Source organism: Otolemur garnettii, unplaced genomic scaffold (assembly GCF_000181295.1).
Source record: "Otolemur garnettii isolate 467f Iridium unplaced genomic scaffold, OtoGar3 scaffold00028, whole genome shotgun sequence".
Classification (NCBI taxonomy): Eukaryota; Metazoa; Chordata; class Mammalia; order Primates; family Galagidae; genus Otolemur; species Otolemur garnettii.
Genome location: NW_003852423.1, coordinates 4,303,440 through 4,318,080, shown reverse-complemented (window position 1 = coordinate 4,318,080; position 14,641 = coordinate 4,303,440). Strand labels below are relative to the sequence as shown.

The window sequence follows — 14,641 nt, the reverse complement described above, 5'->3', positions numbered from 1 at the left end:
CAGCAACTTCTAGCTCTTGGGCTTAGGTGATTCTCTTGACTCAGCCTCCCAAGTAGCTGGGACTACAGGCACCTGCCACAACACCCAGCTATTTTTTGAGCCCTTGGTATACGGGGCCGGTGCCCTACCCACTGAGCCACAGGCACTGCCCTTTGCCACATCTTGCAAGTAAGAGTTAGTCAGGTTGCCAAAAGGACAGAGCTGGGATTGCAACAGGCTTTCAGAGCAGGTTGTTAGGCTTGCGTGTGTGTGCACCTCTTTGTTAATCAACAAACTCTGTGTAGTAGGCCTCAGTCAGAGACTTGCTTTCCCCGCTGCATACCTTGAGTTGGGGAAGTTGAAGGAAAGAAACTTTTCCTTACCTGAACAGGTGCACCTACCTTGAAATGCCTAAATTCACTAAGCTATCGTCTAACGTCCCAAAGGAAAGACAATTGCTCAATTTCCTGACCAAACTGTTAAGTTAGTTTCAAACAGTGGGGATGGAAAGTAAAATCAGTGAATAAAATAAAGTTAAAAATGCCTCCGGCAGCTGTGCTTTTTTCTAAAAGAAAATTCTCACAAGTAAAAAGCACACCCTGAAATCACCATCTACGCACTTCCTGCAGCCCTAACATTTGGGTGTCAGGAACTTGCTTTTGGAATCCATACCATAGAATTTTCTATTCTTTTCTTTTCTTTTTTTTGCCCTACACAGGTGTTATGACTCATTTCCAAGAACCCGCTTTTCACTGTGTTTCATATCTTTCAATTTCGTTTAGATAAGATCCCGTCGTTAAGTACATATCTATTTGTGTATCACTAACGGGACTCAGGCCACTTCATCTTGTAATGAAAATGTGAATTGCTATAGTCACTTTTTATGCTTTTTCCAGTTGATATAGTTTATTCTTAGATAGTGGTAACTCTCACATATACTTACTTTAAAAGCTTCTATCCATAACTTATGCTTGCCTTTATTCTCAAAAGCCACGGTATTTTTCAAGAATAACAGGGCTGAATCGTACTGAGAGAACCCTCATAGGAATAGAAGTTTAGTGAAGAAAATATTCCCAGTTTGACTCTCTTTGTCTCACTTAATCATCATCCTCATATATTCCTGTATTCCTCCCATCAAATAACCTTTCAATTTCAATTCATTTTGAAAGATCCAACAGCATCGTCAACGTACACACATTACACACATTTTTGTACTTATTTCATTTTTAGATGGCACACAATGGAATTATTCCCATGACCTTTGACTTGGAAACATTGGACATTACAGATTTTTATTAAAGGTCGTATTTGACATCAGGGACTTTGATTTCTTTCATTCTTTTTTTTAAACAGCAAAGCTCTTCTAGTCACAAAGAAAATTGTATGCAGAACCCTAGTAGATAGCAAAGAGTAAGGCGATTCCAAGGGCAAGCCCTTCCCTTAGCCTGAGATGTTCACATTCTGCCTCCAGGCCAGGCTTCATCCCTTTAAGTACATAAAACAGTACTTTGGCTTTTTTCCCCCAAAGAAAACCAGATGCCTATTTTGCTGCTGGATAGGTCTGTATCTGAGCCATGTCAGGCCAAGTTTCTAGCTCCGGACCAGTGCTGTTCTGCTAGCAGAGTGGACGGCATTTCTGCTAACACTATGTGGTGACCCTATCTGTGCGGTCAAGGGCAAGCCTGGTACTCTGGGGCAAGGCCCAGAGCTGAATGCTAACAAAAGGAGATAGACACGAACATGCTTATCAAAATGCAAAGTTGAATTCAGCATAAAGTGTTATCTGGAATTAAATCTTTGATTTCTGGTGTTTTCTTTAAAAAAATAAACAATATAAAGGAGAAGATTTCTGCTCATTCTTTGGGACACTTCCTGATCATTATTTCCTTGAGCAATCTTTATTGTCTTCTGCTACCTTATATAACCTACATCTCGCACATACAGTTGTCATTCTGTGTGTGTACTTATTACGTGGACGTTTGTCTTTCTAATAATGAGGCAGCTCGAGGTGAGCAGGAGCTGGGTTGGGTCTTGCTCCCTATCATGTCCCCAGGACCCAGCACATCACAGGCCCTAAGTAAATACCTACTGAATGCTGAATGACTGAAATGAATGAGTAAACAGCAGTTTGAAAACATTTTTTCTGAGCAAAAGAAAATATTTATATTTGTGTTCTAGTTTTGGTTTTGAAGTTTTGTTGGTTCATCTCATCTCAAAGGTGGTAAACCTCCGAGACAGAGTACAAGCTGCACTTTTGTCCCTCTCTGACATCCTTTTCCTTCCACTTCTGTCGAATCATGCCAGGAAATGGGAAGGCAGAGCATAGAGCATGGTATTCAGTGGGGTGGTCCAAAAAATAAGAAGTAACTGATGTCACTGGCAGCAAAGAGAGTCACAGAGCCCTGAAACCAGCACTGGTGAGGGAGCCATTCGAGTGTGTCTGCTCCCCCTCAGGGCAGGTGTCAGTACGAGGGACAGGAGGGATAAAGACTGTCCCCTACCAAGGAGAAGTCATCAAATGCTCTGCTCAACCAGAGGCAGATTTGGAGAGACATGACTTCTAATCTCACAAAGGCAAAATTCTGGGATATCTCATTTTCTGCTGGACAGCTGTGTGTTTTAGCTTTTATACAACACGAAAAAGGTACCATGAACATTCCTTGTGTTACTACTAGGTCTTCTGACTTATGCTGTGTGTGACTATGTTGATCAGCTGCTTGGTTAGAAGTGTTGCTCAGCATTTCTGTTGAGACTCTCAGATTCCCTGGACCTGGTACAGTGCAAGCCAAGACTGAATCACCCACCCCGTCTGTCCCCAAGGTCCAGAGATGAATTGTTCTCTTTTCCATCCAAGAAGAAAAAAGAGGAAAGAATCCTAAATGGGGACTGAGAAAAAAAGGCTATGAAACCAAGGAAAACTTTAAAATGCATCCTGCAGATTAAAAGGAAAATAACAATATGGGTGGCAGCTGTGGCTCAAAAGGGTAAGGCGTCCGCCCTATATGCTGGAGGTCGTGGGTTCAAACCCAGCCCCAGCCAAAAAAAAAAAGGGGGGAAAATAATTCCTCTCAAGTTTATTTGCTGTAGCAATCTGCAGCAAAGAATAAAAGCTTTCATAGCACTCTCAAATGTCATAACTTATGCTCGCCTTTCTTCTCAAAAGCCATAGTATTTTTCAAGAATAACAGGGCCTGAATCTTACTGAGGGAGCCCTCATAGGAATAGAAGTTCAGTGAAGAAAATATTCCCAGTTTGACTCTCTTAGTCTCACTTAATCCTTAGTGAGACCACAGGCCAAGATGAAAGAAGAAGAGAAGGGGGGTTAAATAAGAACAGGTATGATAGGCTCGGCACCCATTGCTTAGTGGTTAGGGCGCCAGCCACATACACTGGGCTAGCTGGTTCAAATCTAGCCCAGGCCTGCTAATCAATAACAACTACAACAACAAAAAAAATAGCCAGGATTGTGGTGGGCGCCTATAGTCCCAGCTACTTAGGAGGCTGAGGCAAGAGAATCACTTAAGCCCAAGAGTTTGAGGTTTCTGTGAGCTGTGATGCTACAGCACTCTACCAAGGGGGACATGGTGAGACTTGGCCCGACAAACTGCAACATTTCTTCCTAACAATAATATTCAAAACTTAAAGCTATCCCAAACCAACATTTCCTCCAATTCGTAATGAGGGAAGCTAATGGCATTCCAATTAAAATAAAAAATGAGATAAAGATGGCCACCGTAGTCCCTTAAAGGTTTTAATGTTGTTCAGAAAGGATGGCTACCAAAAGATAAAATACAGACAAGTGGTGATTATTAGAAAGGAGGAATAAGAATTCAAATTGATCTACTGTCTACTCAGAAGACTTTAAAAAACAAATTGTAAAAGCGACTGGAATTAATGAGTGTTCAATGAATTGGCTGGTTAAACAAACACGTAAACACCCATCCATCCACTTCTCTTTCCCTCCTTTAATAGCTTTCTTATTTGTCCACAATGATCAGTTAGAAATTTAGCAGGAGTGAAAAATACTATAAGATATTGAGAAAATAACTTAACGAGAAATGTGTAAAATAAATATGAAGATAATTAGTGGCTTTATCTAAGGCCAGTTAAAGACATTTTGACTAAAGGAAGAGAGATGCCACCTTCCTAGAGGAGGTCGATTATGATGAAGATGCTAATCTTTCCCACATTTATTAACATTTCAGGTGATTTTAATAACCTGAAACCCACATTTCAGGTGATTTTAATAATTTCCAACAGGATTAGCAGAATTGAGCAAAGTGATTTTAAAGTTCAGATGGAATAAAAATGGGTAAAAACATCAAAGGATATTTGGAAAAAGAGAATACTGAGTCAGAATTCACATTCTCAGGAAATAAACTTTAAGTTATAATAAAGAAAACAGTGTAGGTGAATGAATGGAAATATTCAATATAACAAATATTTCCATTATCCCCAAATTAGTCTATACGTTTTTGCTGGATTTAAAAAAAATGTCAAATTGCTTTTATAATTAATCTGGAATACTAAAGATGCAAATCGTTAAACAGATGTAGAAAAGGAAAGGGATCTTGCTCTACTAGATTCCAGAATATGCTATAAAGCTACAATAAACAAAGCAGGGTGGCATTTATGCAGCAATAAATGAACAGATTAATGGGACACAACAGAGAGAGCCCCCAAACAGAACTCCACATATTTAGGCATTTAATACATGAAATAGTAGCATTTCAAATCAGTGGTGAAAGAGAGATTATATAATAAATTGTGTGGAGACTATTAAGGAGTGGAAAAGCAGAAAACCTCCCTTATGCTCTAAACAAAAGTCCAGGGCTAACCATTAAGAGTATTATAAATTAAAGAAAATTCAGAATAACATTTTTATAATGATGTAGTATTAAAATGTTTCCTAAAAACACTTAAACACACAAAAATCAAAAAGGAAAAATCTGGCATTTTTAAATACATATGAATGTAAAATAGTCATCATATATTTGGCAGAATTATGATCAACTTTGAGAAAAATGGCAACATGTAGAACAGACAAGGATATTAAGAACATGTGAATATTATTCATTGTATAAGAAACTCTCATTTCAACATACCAATAGGGAATTTGGCAAAGGGTATACGTGGATGAAAGCTATTTTTATATAAATGACTATTTAGAATGAAGTACATTTGAATTAAATAGTTCATTCTCTATACCGAATTCTTGAATCACTTGATTTTACTTTCTGTGAAAGCATTCGAATCAAAAAGGCAAAAAGCAAGGTAATTAAAGAAAACGATGTGAGATGTGATCCCCCAAAGTTTTAGTTCTGAACACATACTTTCAGTGTGTCTATACACACACAGAAAGCTAAGAGGAAAAACACCAGTGTTACCTCTAGACCAGTGGTTCTCAACCTGTGGGTCGCGACCCCTTTGTAACAATGAAAATACATCCTGCATATTAGATATTTACATTATGATTCATAACAGTAGCAGAATTACAGTTATGAAGTAGCAATAAAAATAATTTTATGGTTGGGGGTCACCACAACATGAGGAACTATATTAAAGGGTTGAGGCATTAGGAAGGTTGAGAACCACTGCTCTAGACAATATAATTAAGGATAGTTAAATTTTTTTCATATGGTTCTATACGTTTAAATTCTTAAATGAACATGAATTTCTTGTATTATCAGAAATGCATCTCTGTATACACCTAAATATCAAGATACATACTGAGACAGACCATATCTAAAGTGTTGGGAAAGAATCAGGTGCTGCGACATAATAAATCAGGTGTCCTCCGCCCTGTAGCATCAGACCACCAGGAAGAAAAACAAGAAAAGAGTTATTTGGTTAACTGAAATCCAGAGGAGAGAAGATGCAAGTGCGATACTCTAGTTAGAAGTTGAGAACCGTGCAGGAAGAGATACACGTCTACAAATGGCGGAGGGAAGGCATTTGGCATTGTTATTCATCACCTTATTTGAGGCAATCCAAGGACACACATCAGATCGTCATTATTGGGAAGTGCCCTGTGGGATTCAGAGGTCACGTTTTGCATGCCAACAGGTTCTCACCGTCCCTGCATTCCAAATGGGAACGGACTCTGGGTAGTGAGCATGGGTAATGGGGTGGCAACTTCACATCATTTAGCCTGACCTGCCAGGTGTGCTCACCAACCCCTCTAACACATTCAGCTTCCCACGTTGCCCAGCTTGGAACATATGCAAAGGAGATATGGGCTCATCAGAAAGTCTCAGTCTGTAGTACATGCTGGTGAACAGCGAGATATCAGAAACGAACATAAAGTGATCTGGAATTCTTTTTTAAAAGTCTAAGGATTTCAGGGTAATATGCATGAATCGAAAAGAAAGAAGTTCCCATTTCAGGCTAAAAGACAACCCTAATATTTTCCCCATATTAGTTCTCCCTCAGGGTAACGAGGTCATGGCACTGACCATTAACCTTTTCCATGATGCATCAAAGTAAGTGACAAGGCCAAAACAGGTCAGAAGTAGGATCCCCTCTTCTGAAGAAGATATTTTATTTCTCCTTAGCATTAAAAACAAACAAAACAACTTCCTACTCATTTTGTAGGGAACAGACAGATTATTCAATTAATAGTCCTGTGATAATGGGGAAACATCTATATTAACTCCAAAATAAATTCCAGCTTCTACTGAGTTAAATAGTAAAAAATGAGACTATAAGAAGGATTAAACAAAAATAGACACAAATGTAAAACTGATCTCAGTTTTGGCAAGGCCTGCCCACACACTAGATTCAAAGACAGCACATAAAGGAAAAAGATTGATGGATATAAAATACAAAAATGTAAAGCTTCTGTATAGCATTTTGTATTATATGAAGATTAGTAAGTCCAAGGAGAAAATCATATAATTATCTCAATAGATGCTGAAAAGGAATTTACTAGGTAGGTACTTCTTTGACAAGATTTATGTTCTGAACAAAAGCCAATATAAGACATAACAGTGAAAATATTAGAAAAATCCTCATTAGACTAACAATGAAGACAAAATTCCTGTTCTCACCATTATTATTTAACACTGTTCCACACTATCTACCAATGCAATAAGAGGCAAGAACAGGTAAGTAGAATAATAGGAAGGACAAAACATCTTTTCCTGCAGTTTATACGACATCAGCCAACTACTGGAAACTATAGGAGAGGCAGGAAGGTAGCTGGTTAAATAATATGTCATTACAAAGCTTTATGAAAGAAACATTCCTTCTAAAAAGCGACAAAAACTTTCCATCGTAAAACTTAAATTCTCCCTAATACGCACTTGACAAGATTTCAATCGATATTAAAATGAAGAGCCCTTAGAATTTTTCACACAAATGGCCCTAATGCTTATCCAGACAAATAAACATGTGAGAATAACTTAAAAAAATAATTTCACAAGAAAAACTTAAAACTGGAAATTATAATATATAATAAAGCATTACTAACTTATACGATACAATGCTCAGATCAGTAGTGGAGAGATTTAGCAAGCAAAGAGAATAGAGAATTTGTAAATAGAGCCAAATAATGTGACTTTTTGGGCATATGCAAGTACGAAAAGTGGCACTAGAAAATGGTAAGAGAGAAACGTGGTGTTGAGATAAAAAAAAAAAAAAGGTATCTTTTTTCCGAAAAATAACCTGCAACCAGTCGGCTCACTTTTTAACATGTATAATAAAATGTATTCCAGAGGTAGCAAAGTTTTTAACATAGAGCATAAAATTTTATAGGCACTGAAATGACTAATACTGCTGCTTTTAAAACTATTCCAAAATCCACTTCCAATTTTACTCATAAAAGTCATGTGTCAAAATCAAATATTCACCTCCACCCGCAGAGACTCTGGGAGTGGAGGCAGCATATGACTCAATTGTGGCCAGTAAGATATCAGCTCAGGGCTTTGAGGGGAAGCTTGAATTTGTTGATACAGATAGCCTCCAGGTCCAAGAGGTCCCTAAAGGTATTATAGAGCCTGTGCGGACTTATTGAAGTAAAAGTCTTTAAGAAGCTTGGATTTTCACTTACTAGAAGCCCAACTAAGTTCCAACTGCTTCTAATGAAGATAATCTTGGAGGGTAAAATAGTTTTTAAATTTGCAAGAAACAGGGCTGGGTGCAGTAATGCATGCCTGTAATCCTAGCACTCTGGGAGGCTGAGGCGGGTGGATTACTTGAGCTCAGGAGTTTGAGATGGGCCTGAGCAAGAACGAGACCTGGTCTCTACTTTAAAAAAAAAAAGAGCTCTTTCTACCATCTTGAGGCCTGTGGAGGTCTGTGGGGAATAGGACTTCTAAAAGACAAATATGTTTGGAAGTCTGTGGTCCAAGGCCATTTTTGCTGGCTATAAGAGAGGTCTCCAGAACCAAAGAGAGCACACGCTCTTCTTAAAATTGAAGGTCTTTATGCCCGAGATGAAACTGAATTCTATTTGGGCAAGAGATGTGCTTATATATACAGAGCAAAGAACAACACAGTGACTCCTGGCGGGAAACCAAACAAAACCAGGGTCATCTGGGGAAAGATAACTCAGCCCATGGCAACAAGGGCATGGTTTGTGCCAAATTCCAAAGCAACCTTCCAGCTAAGGCCATTGGACACAGAATTCATGTGATGCTGTACCCCTCAAGGATTTAAACTGATGAAAAGTAAATAAAAGTGGATTTGTGCTGTTGTAAAGAAAAAAAGAAAAGAAAAGAAAAACTAGTTTGGTGTCATGGTCAGTGCCTATAGTCCCCATTGCTTAGGAGCTGAGGCAAGAGGATCTCTTGAGCCCAAGAGTTTGAGGTTACTGCTGTGAGCTATGATGCTACAGCACTCTACCCAGGGCAACAAAATGAGATTTTATCTCTAAATAAATAAATAAATTTGCAAGAAACCCCAAATCCACTGATTAATCTACTATATAGGATGTCCATAAAGTTCATGTGCAATTTTACAATGTAAAGCTATTTAAAATTGCACATGGACTTTATGGACACCCTGTGTCTACCTTTAAAAAAATTGAAAGTTATAAACCAATAAACAACATGTACCATATGTACATTTAAAAGGCTAACAAGGCGGCGTCTGTGGCTCAAGCAGCTAAGGCGCCAGCCACATACACCTAAGGTGGAGGGTTCGAATCCCCAGCCTGGGCCTGCCAAACAACAATGATGGCTGCAACCAAAAAATAGCCGGGCGTTGTGGTAGGCGCCTGTAGTCCCAGCTACTTGGGAGGCAGAGGCAGGAGACTCGCTTGAGCCCAGGAGTTGGAGGTTGCTGTGAGCAGTGAAGCCATAGCACTCTACCTAGGGTGACAGCTTAAGGCTCCGTCTCAAAAAAAAAAAAAAAAAAAAAAAAGGCTAACAAAAGAATAGCAAAAATATATATGAGATGCATGTATAAGGCTAATTGCTTAAATCCACAGAACTCTTATAAACAAAGGATATGTACAATTCAATAGAAATTTGGTCTCTTTATGACTTAGCCTCAGGAATTACTCAGAGAGGGGATCCAAATGTCTCCTCATCAGTAAGAAGAGCATCAGATATTAATAATTTGCAGGTATGTTTTAAAACCACAAGCTGTAGCTGTTGAACCTAGCAGTCAAGCCAAGTTAAACACAAAAGATGTAGGTAGGGGATGTTCATTTGAGCATGAATTATATGGCTTTCATTCTTTAGGATTCCTCCAAATCACCTGGAGGATTTGTTAAAATAGATTTCTAGGTGCCACCCACAGAGCTGTGGATTCAGGAAGTCAAGAGTAGGACTAGAACATCTGCATTTTTTAACTGTTTCTAGGTGATAAAGATTCTGCAGCTCTGAGGAACAGAATTTGAGAACCCCTGATTTATAACATCATGACCTCAAATTTTATTATTGTACTTCCTTTCCCATTCCATAAAGCAATTGTGATTCAAACATACCACAATAGAACAGGAAGAAATCCCTGGCCTTGTCACCACCTGGTAAACCTATTCTTCCTCACGTTTTTGATGAGGAGAAAAGTCTTTGAGCAACTGAACCTTAAGTTCTAACCTCAGCCCAAAATTTGTTCAGTAAGATTGTTGTAAAATTTGAAATAGTAGAATATTAGAGAAACTCAGTTACTCTGCTCCTTAACCTCCAAGTATATGAGTGTATTTATGGCCAACACAACCCTCATCTCCTTTTCTTAAATACTCCTGGCTCTATAGCCAGCACAGAGCCTAGCGATACCTGAAGTAGCAGCAAAGTAGTGACTTTTCCAGGTTACTAACCATTTCTATACTAGGAAGCCAGAATTTTCCTAACAGCATTCTTGAACTATCTTCCTGCCAAGAGTTTGGAGGTGCGTCTTGTTTTCTAATGATACTTGACCTTTACTGATGTTATTACATGGTTATATTATATCCCTGTGTAATACACCAGAGCACAGAGTCTATGGGGAAGAGCAGTAGGTTAACCCTTTGGGACATCCTAAAGCACTGACATCACTGTCACTTCCTCAATTCAAAGTGTCCCCACTGCTCACTTCATGATTTACAAACTCCTAACCTCATCCTAATTTACTTTTCCAGACTTAGCGACCTCCTTCTCCCTACACGTGATCTGCATGCCAGGCCTTTTAAGGCCTCTCAGGTTTCTCCACATGTGTACTATTCAGTCCTCCCTTGCAGAGGTGCTGTTTCGTGTCCTTGAAAGTTCCTCGGCATGAATTCTGATCCATGCTTGACACGTGGTGCATCACTTTCTCCGGGATGACTCACTCCAGTTAGGAAGGATGCTTCACTCCTCTAATCCCATGGCATTATTTACATTTGACTCGTTATGACAATTACTTGTGATGTCTCCAGTCTCTTTCAACAGTGTAAGCTCCTTGAGGACAGACACCAAGTTCAGCTCAACTGAAGACTGCCTACGCTGCTCAGCACGATGCTTTCTGGGAGCTCAGCATCATGAGAGACTTTTGTGAGTCATACCCTGATGCAGGCACTTAAAAATGCCTATGTCCTGGGTGGTGCCCATAGCATAGTGGTTACGGTGCTGGATCACATATACTAAGGCTGGTGAGTTCGAGCCTGGCCCCGACAATGACAATAGCAACAAAAAATAGCCAGGCGTTATGGCAGGTGCCTGTAGTCCCAGCTACTTGGGAGACTGAGGCAAGAGAATCACTTAAACCCAAGAGTTTGAGGTTGCTGTGAGCTGTGGCAGCACAGCACTCTACTGAGGATGACAAAGTGAGACTGTCTCAAAAAAAAAAAAAAAAAATGCCCATGTCTTTTCAAAATGGATCATTGAAATTCAAACTCAAGACATGAAGCCTGAAACAGAACCATATTATAGTTCCAACAGCAGGTTTTAAATAACATCCAAGTAAAGCAAGAGTTTCTTACTTTGAGCTGTAGCCGCACCCTGGCCAAAAAAAATTTCCAACAATTCTCTCTGGAGTCTGCCATGCCCAGGCTACGAACTTCATTATGAATTCCAGAAATTATCTTGTCCACGTCTTCATCACTGAACATATCTGGGATGTCTCCTGTCCCCAAAAGAATGAGAATTACTAAGGGACGGTCTCCATTTAGATTTTAGATAGGACTTTTTAATGTTTCAAATGCATTATAAGACAAAATTCAGCTTAACTGGTAAGAGCTTGAAATCAGAAACACAGTCTTTCTTTTTTTTGCGTTTATTAGACACAGAACATGCCTACTAAGTCCGTACATGTAGGAATAACATTTACTTCAGTGAAGGCCTTCTCCTCCATAAGCGGACTAAGCAGGCAATGAACCTCAAATTAGTTAGGTTTATAGGTTTCTCCCCAAAGACTGCCCAGCAAACCTCCCCAAGACAAATTATCTCTCCTTAAAGTTCACTGAAACTACAGATAATTTGTCATTGGGGAAGATCTTTCAAGGAATGTGTTGGTTTAATCACCTGATGCCAGCAAGTCATTAATCAGCACGAGAAAGCTCTCATCTAGAACCTGGGCATCTGTCAGCAGGAACACAGTGGGGATGTTCTTGGCGCCCGCTCTGATGTACAAATTGGCAAGATCTACCTGTAAGGAAAGGAGGCCATCACTCATGGTTTGCTGAAACGCTGATGCGGTGTTGGGGGGGAGAGAGAGAGAGAGAGAGAGAGAGAGTGTGAGTGAGCGAGTGCTGGGAAGAACTCCATAACAAACCCTATGGTGACATGTTTACCTATTCTTTGCTCCCAGGGAAACAGGGACAGGGGAAAACGGCATGCCACCACCTCCTTTTCTGGCATAGAATGATGAGTGTCAGGTTTGTGGCTTAATGGAGCAGAGGGATGAAAACAGGCTACAGGTGAGCAACTCCCTTCTCGGGAGTGAAAATGAACTCAGCCAGGCCTCTGTGAAACCGCACAGGACAAGGCAGGCTTCTGTTCATTTCAGCACTCGTCTGTGGCCCTGAAAACCGGTTTTCTGTATTTGACGAGTAATATTAGAAGCAGGTGATGTTTCTAATTTAAAATAGCTTTCCCACAAACTATAAGGGCCATTGGGTAAGCATTATTGTGTTTAAAAGGCAAACTTTAAAAATTTGATGAGCATTTCTTGAACTCCCCATTCCCGTTGTGTGTTATCCTTACATTCTTATCTGAGGTGAAAGAAATTTATTTGGACTTGTAAAGAAAGCAGGTGCCTGCCCCGCCCCCCCATCTATTGTTTCGTAACATTAAGGGTGTTGAGTTCCAGGTCTGGTTGATGCAAAGTAAAAACATATTTGTGTAGTAAAGTATTTAGTAAAATACTTTCTGAGCCCGATTTATATGTTATTAAACCTATATAATTTTATAGGAATTTGTGAATACTAATTTTACCATAAAAACAAAACAGCCAAAGGTAAATAGTTTCTCTCAAGAGGCTCCCTTCTCCCCCATGGTTGGGGAGGCCTGGGCCAAATCTGGGAGACACAGCCAACATGGGGGTGCTGTAGGCTTGCACTTTATCCGCCAGACAGAAGGGCTGGAAGTAGTGCCTAGCTCGGTTACTCACCCGAAGTTCTTGGATTCCATAGCCTTCGGTCAGAGTGACCTGAAAGACCTCCAGGCTGCAGATGTAAGCTGCCAGCCTGGACAGGCTCTGCTTGCCACTGCCCCCCACTCCAATCAAGAGGGCATAACCCCGAGGGGTGTGTAGGATCCTACTGATACGGCACCTGGCGAAAGACAGAGCAAGCAGACCCACAGCTGTGAGACCTACAGTGCCCTGGGCCTAGGTGTGTTTTGTATATTTGTAAAATAAATATTTAGAAACTATATTAGAAACCTTTAGTTCTTGTTCGTACATTTCCCCAAACAAAGATCCTGCCTGCACTGTTGCCCTCGAGCTGTTTGCCTAACAAACTTCCCTACACACAAACATTTTAACCTCTCTTATGGTTTTATTCCTCCCCACCAAAATTCAAAAGAAGAAAATATGCACAAGGCTTGCGTCTAAGCATCAAGGTTTTTTGATTATCAAGACAGATCCCAATTCTCTACCAACATCCAACTAGGAGGATATCCAAGGGGGAAGGTCCCTGTTCCAGAGATCTTAGCTGTAGAATGAATCACTTCGGTAAGAATGGATTTGTTTAGACTAACAAATATCGCCATGTAATTTACTCTGTGCATTAAAAATTTGTCTCTTAATATGAGTTTTACTTCATACTAATGCCTTCCTTGTGCCCATACTAAGTTAGAATAATTTACTGACGCTGTTTTGTAGCATAAAGCTAAATTTCCAGCAAGGCCAACTATTTCCAGTATCAAAGATACTCTGAATGCTTAATTTATGTTACTGTTACATTTTACAGTTATGAATAAATTGCCTTTAACATTAGCAAAATATGGTCTAAGTTGAAAAAATAAATCACAAATGTTATAAATATTAAGAAAACTACAAAGTAAAATATTAATAGATATCAAAATGCCAACAGTTTGATGCCATTGTGTTTGCTCTCAAACCTCACATTTCAGGTTGCTTTTCTGAAATGAACTTAAACTTCAAGTCCCACATGATTCATGTAGATACTTTTTTAAGTAGAGATTAAAAAAAAAAAAGTTAGAGTCACTTACACTAGGACCAGCCTGGGTGGATATTTTCCCCTCAAAGCATCCAATAAGTAAAAACACAGGTTATTTTTACAAGCCCAGTCATCTCATTAAATTTTACTTTATGTAGCCACACAACAGAACCACCTTGGGGAAAGCTATAAAATGACTTTGACATGCGAGGAAACTCCAAGCTATAAAGCACTGTGCTCATTTCATTTTAATGTATGCTTTGAGGTTTTTACCTCACAAGATTCTCTAAGTGGCAGAGTCCCTTTCTGCAATACTCAAGGACACGCTCTTAAATCACCTCTAATGCTGAGTAAATCAGCTTCTAGCTCATAATCCCTGATCAAAGAAACAGCCTTACCTTTTACTGAGAATTCCACACTGAGGGATTACATGGGAAAACTCTTTTCCTCAGTGTCAAGGGGGGATATATTTCACCTAAGCCCCAGCACACACACACAGTCAGTGTGTATTAACCAGACCAGAAATAGTGTCCCTAACAATTCCTCTAACCCCATGGTTGTGGATCCCAACTAACACTTCCTTTGTCTATTAATGGAAGGAAGCATCACAGCTGCAAAAGGATCAATAAAGCTACCAAT

General features: G+C 39.5%; 1 protein-coding gene and 1 pseudogene across 1 annotated transcript in view; one reads left to right on the top strand and one right to left on the bottom strand.

Moving 5' to 3' along the window:
- The window catches only part of DNAH11 (dynein axonemal heavy chain 11), a 357,421-nt gene that overhangs the window by 147,842 nt on the left and 194,938 nt on the right, over positions 1-14,641 (bottom strand). Inside the window, exons 52-54 of the mRNA XM_012804394.2 lie at positions 12,991-13,153; positions 11,904-12,027; positions 11,363-11,505 (exon numbers count right to left, since the gene is read on the bottom strand). Coding sequence (XP_012659848.1) covers positions 11,363-11,505; positions 11,904-12,027; positions 12,991-13,153 — 430 coding nt within the window. The remainder of the gene's footprint in view (positions 1-11,362; positions 11,506-11,903; positions 12,028-12,990; positions 13,154-14,641) is intronic.
- Positions 8,307-8,637, top strand: LOC100963928 (annotated as a pseudogene).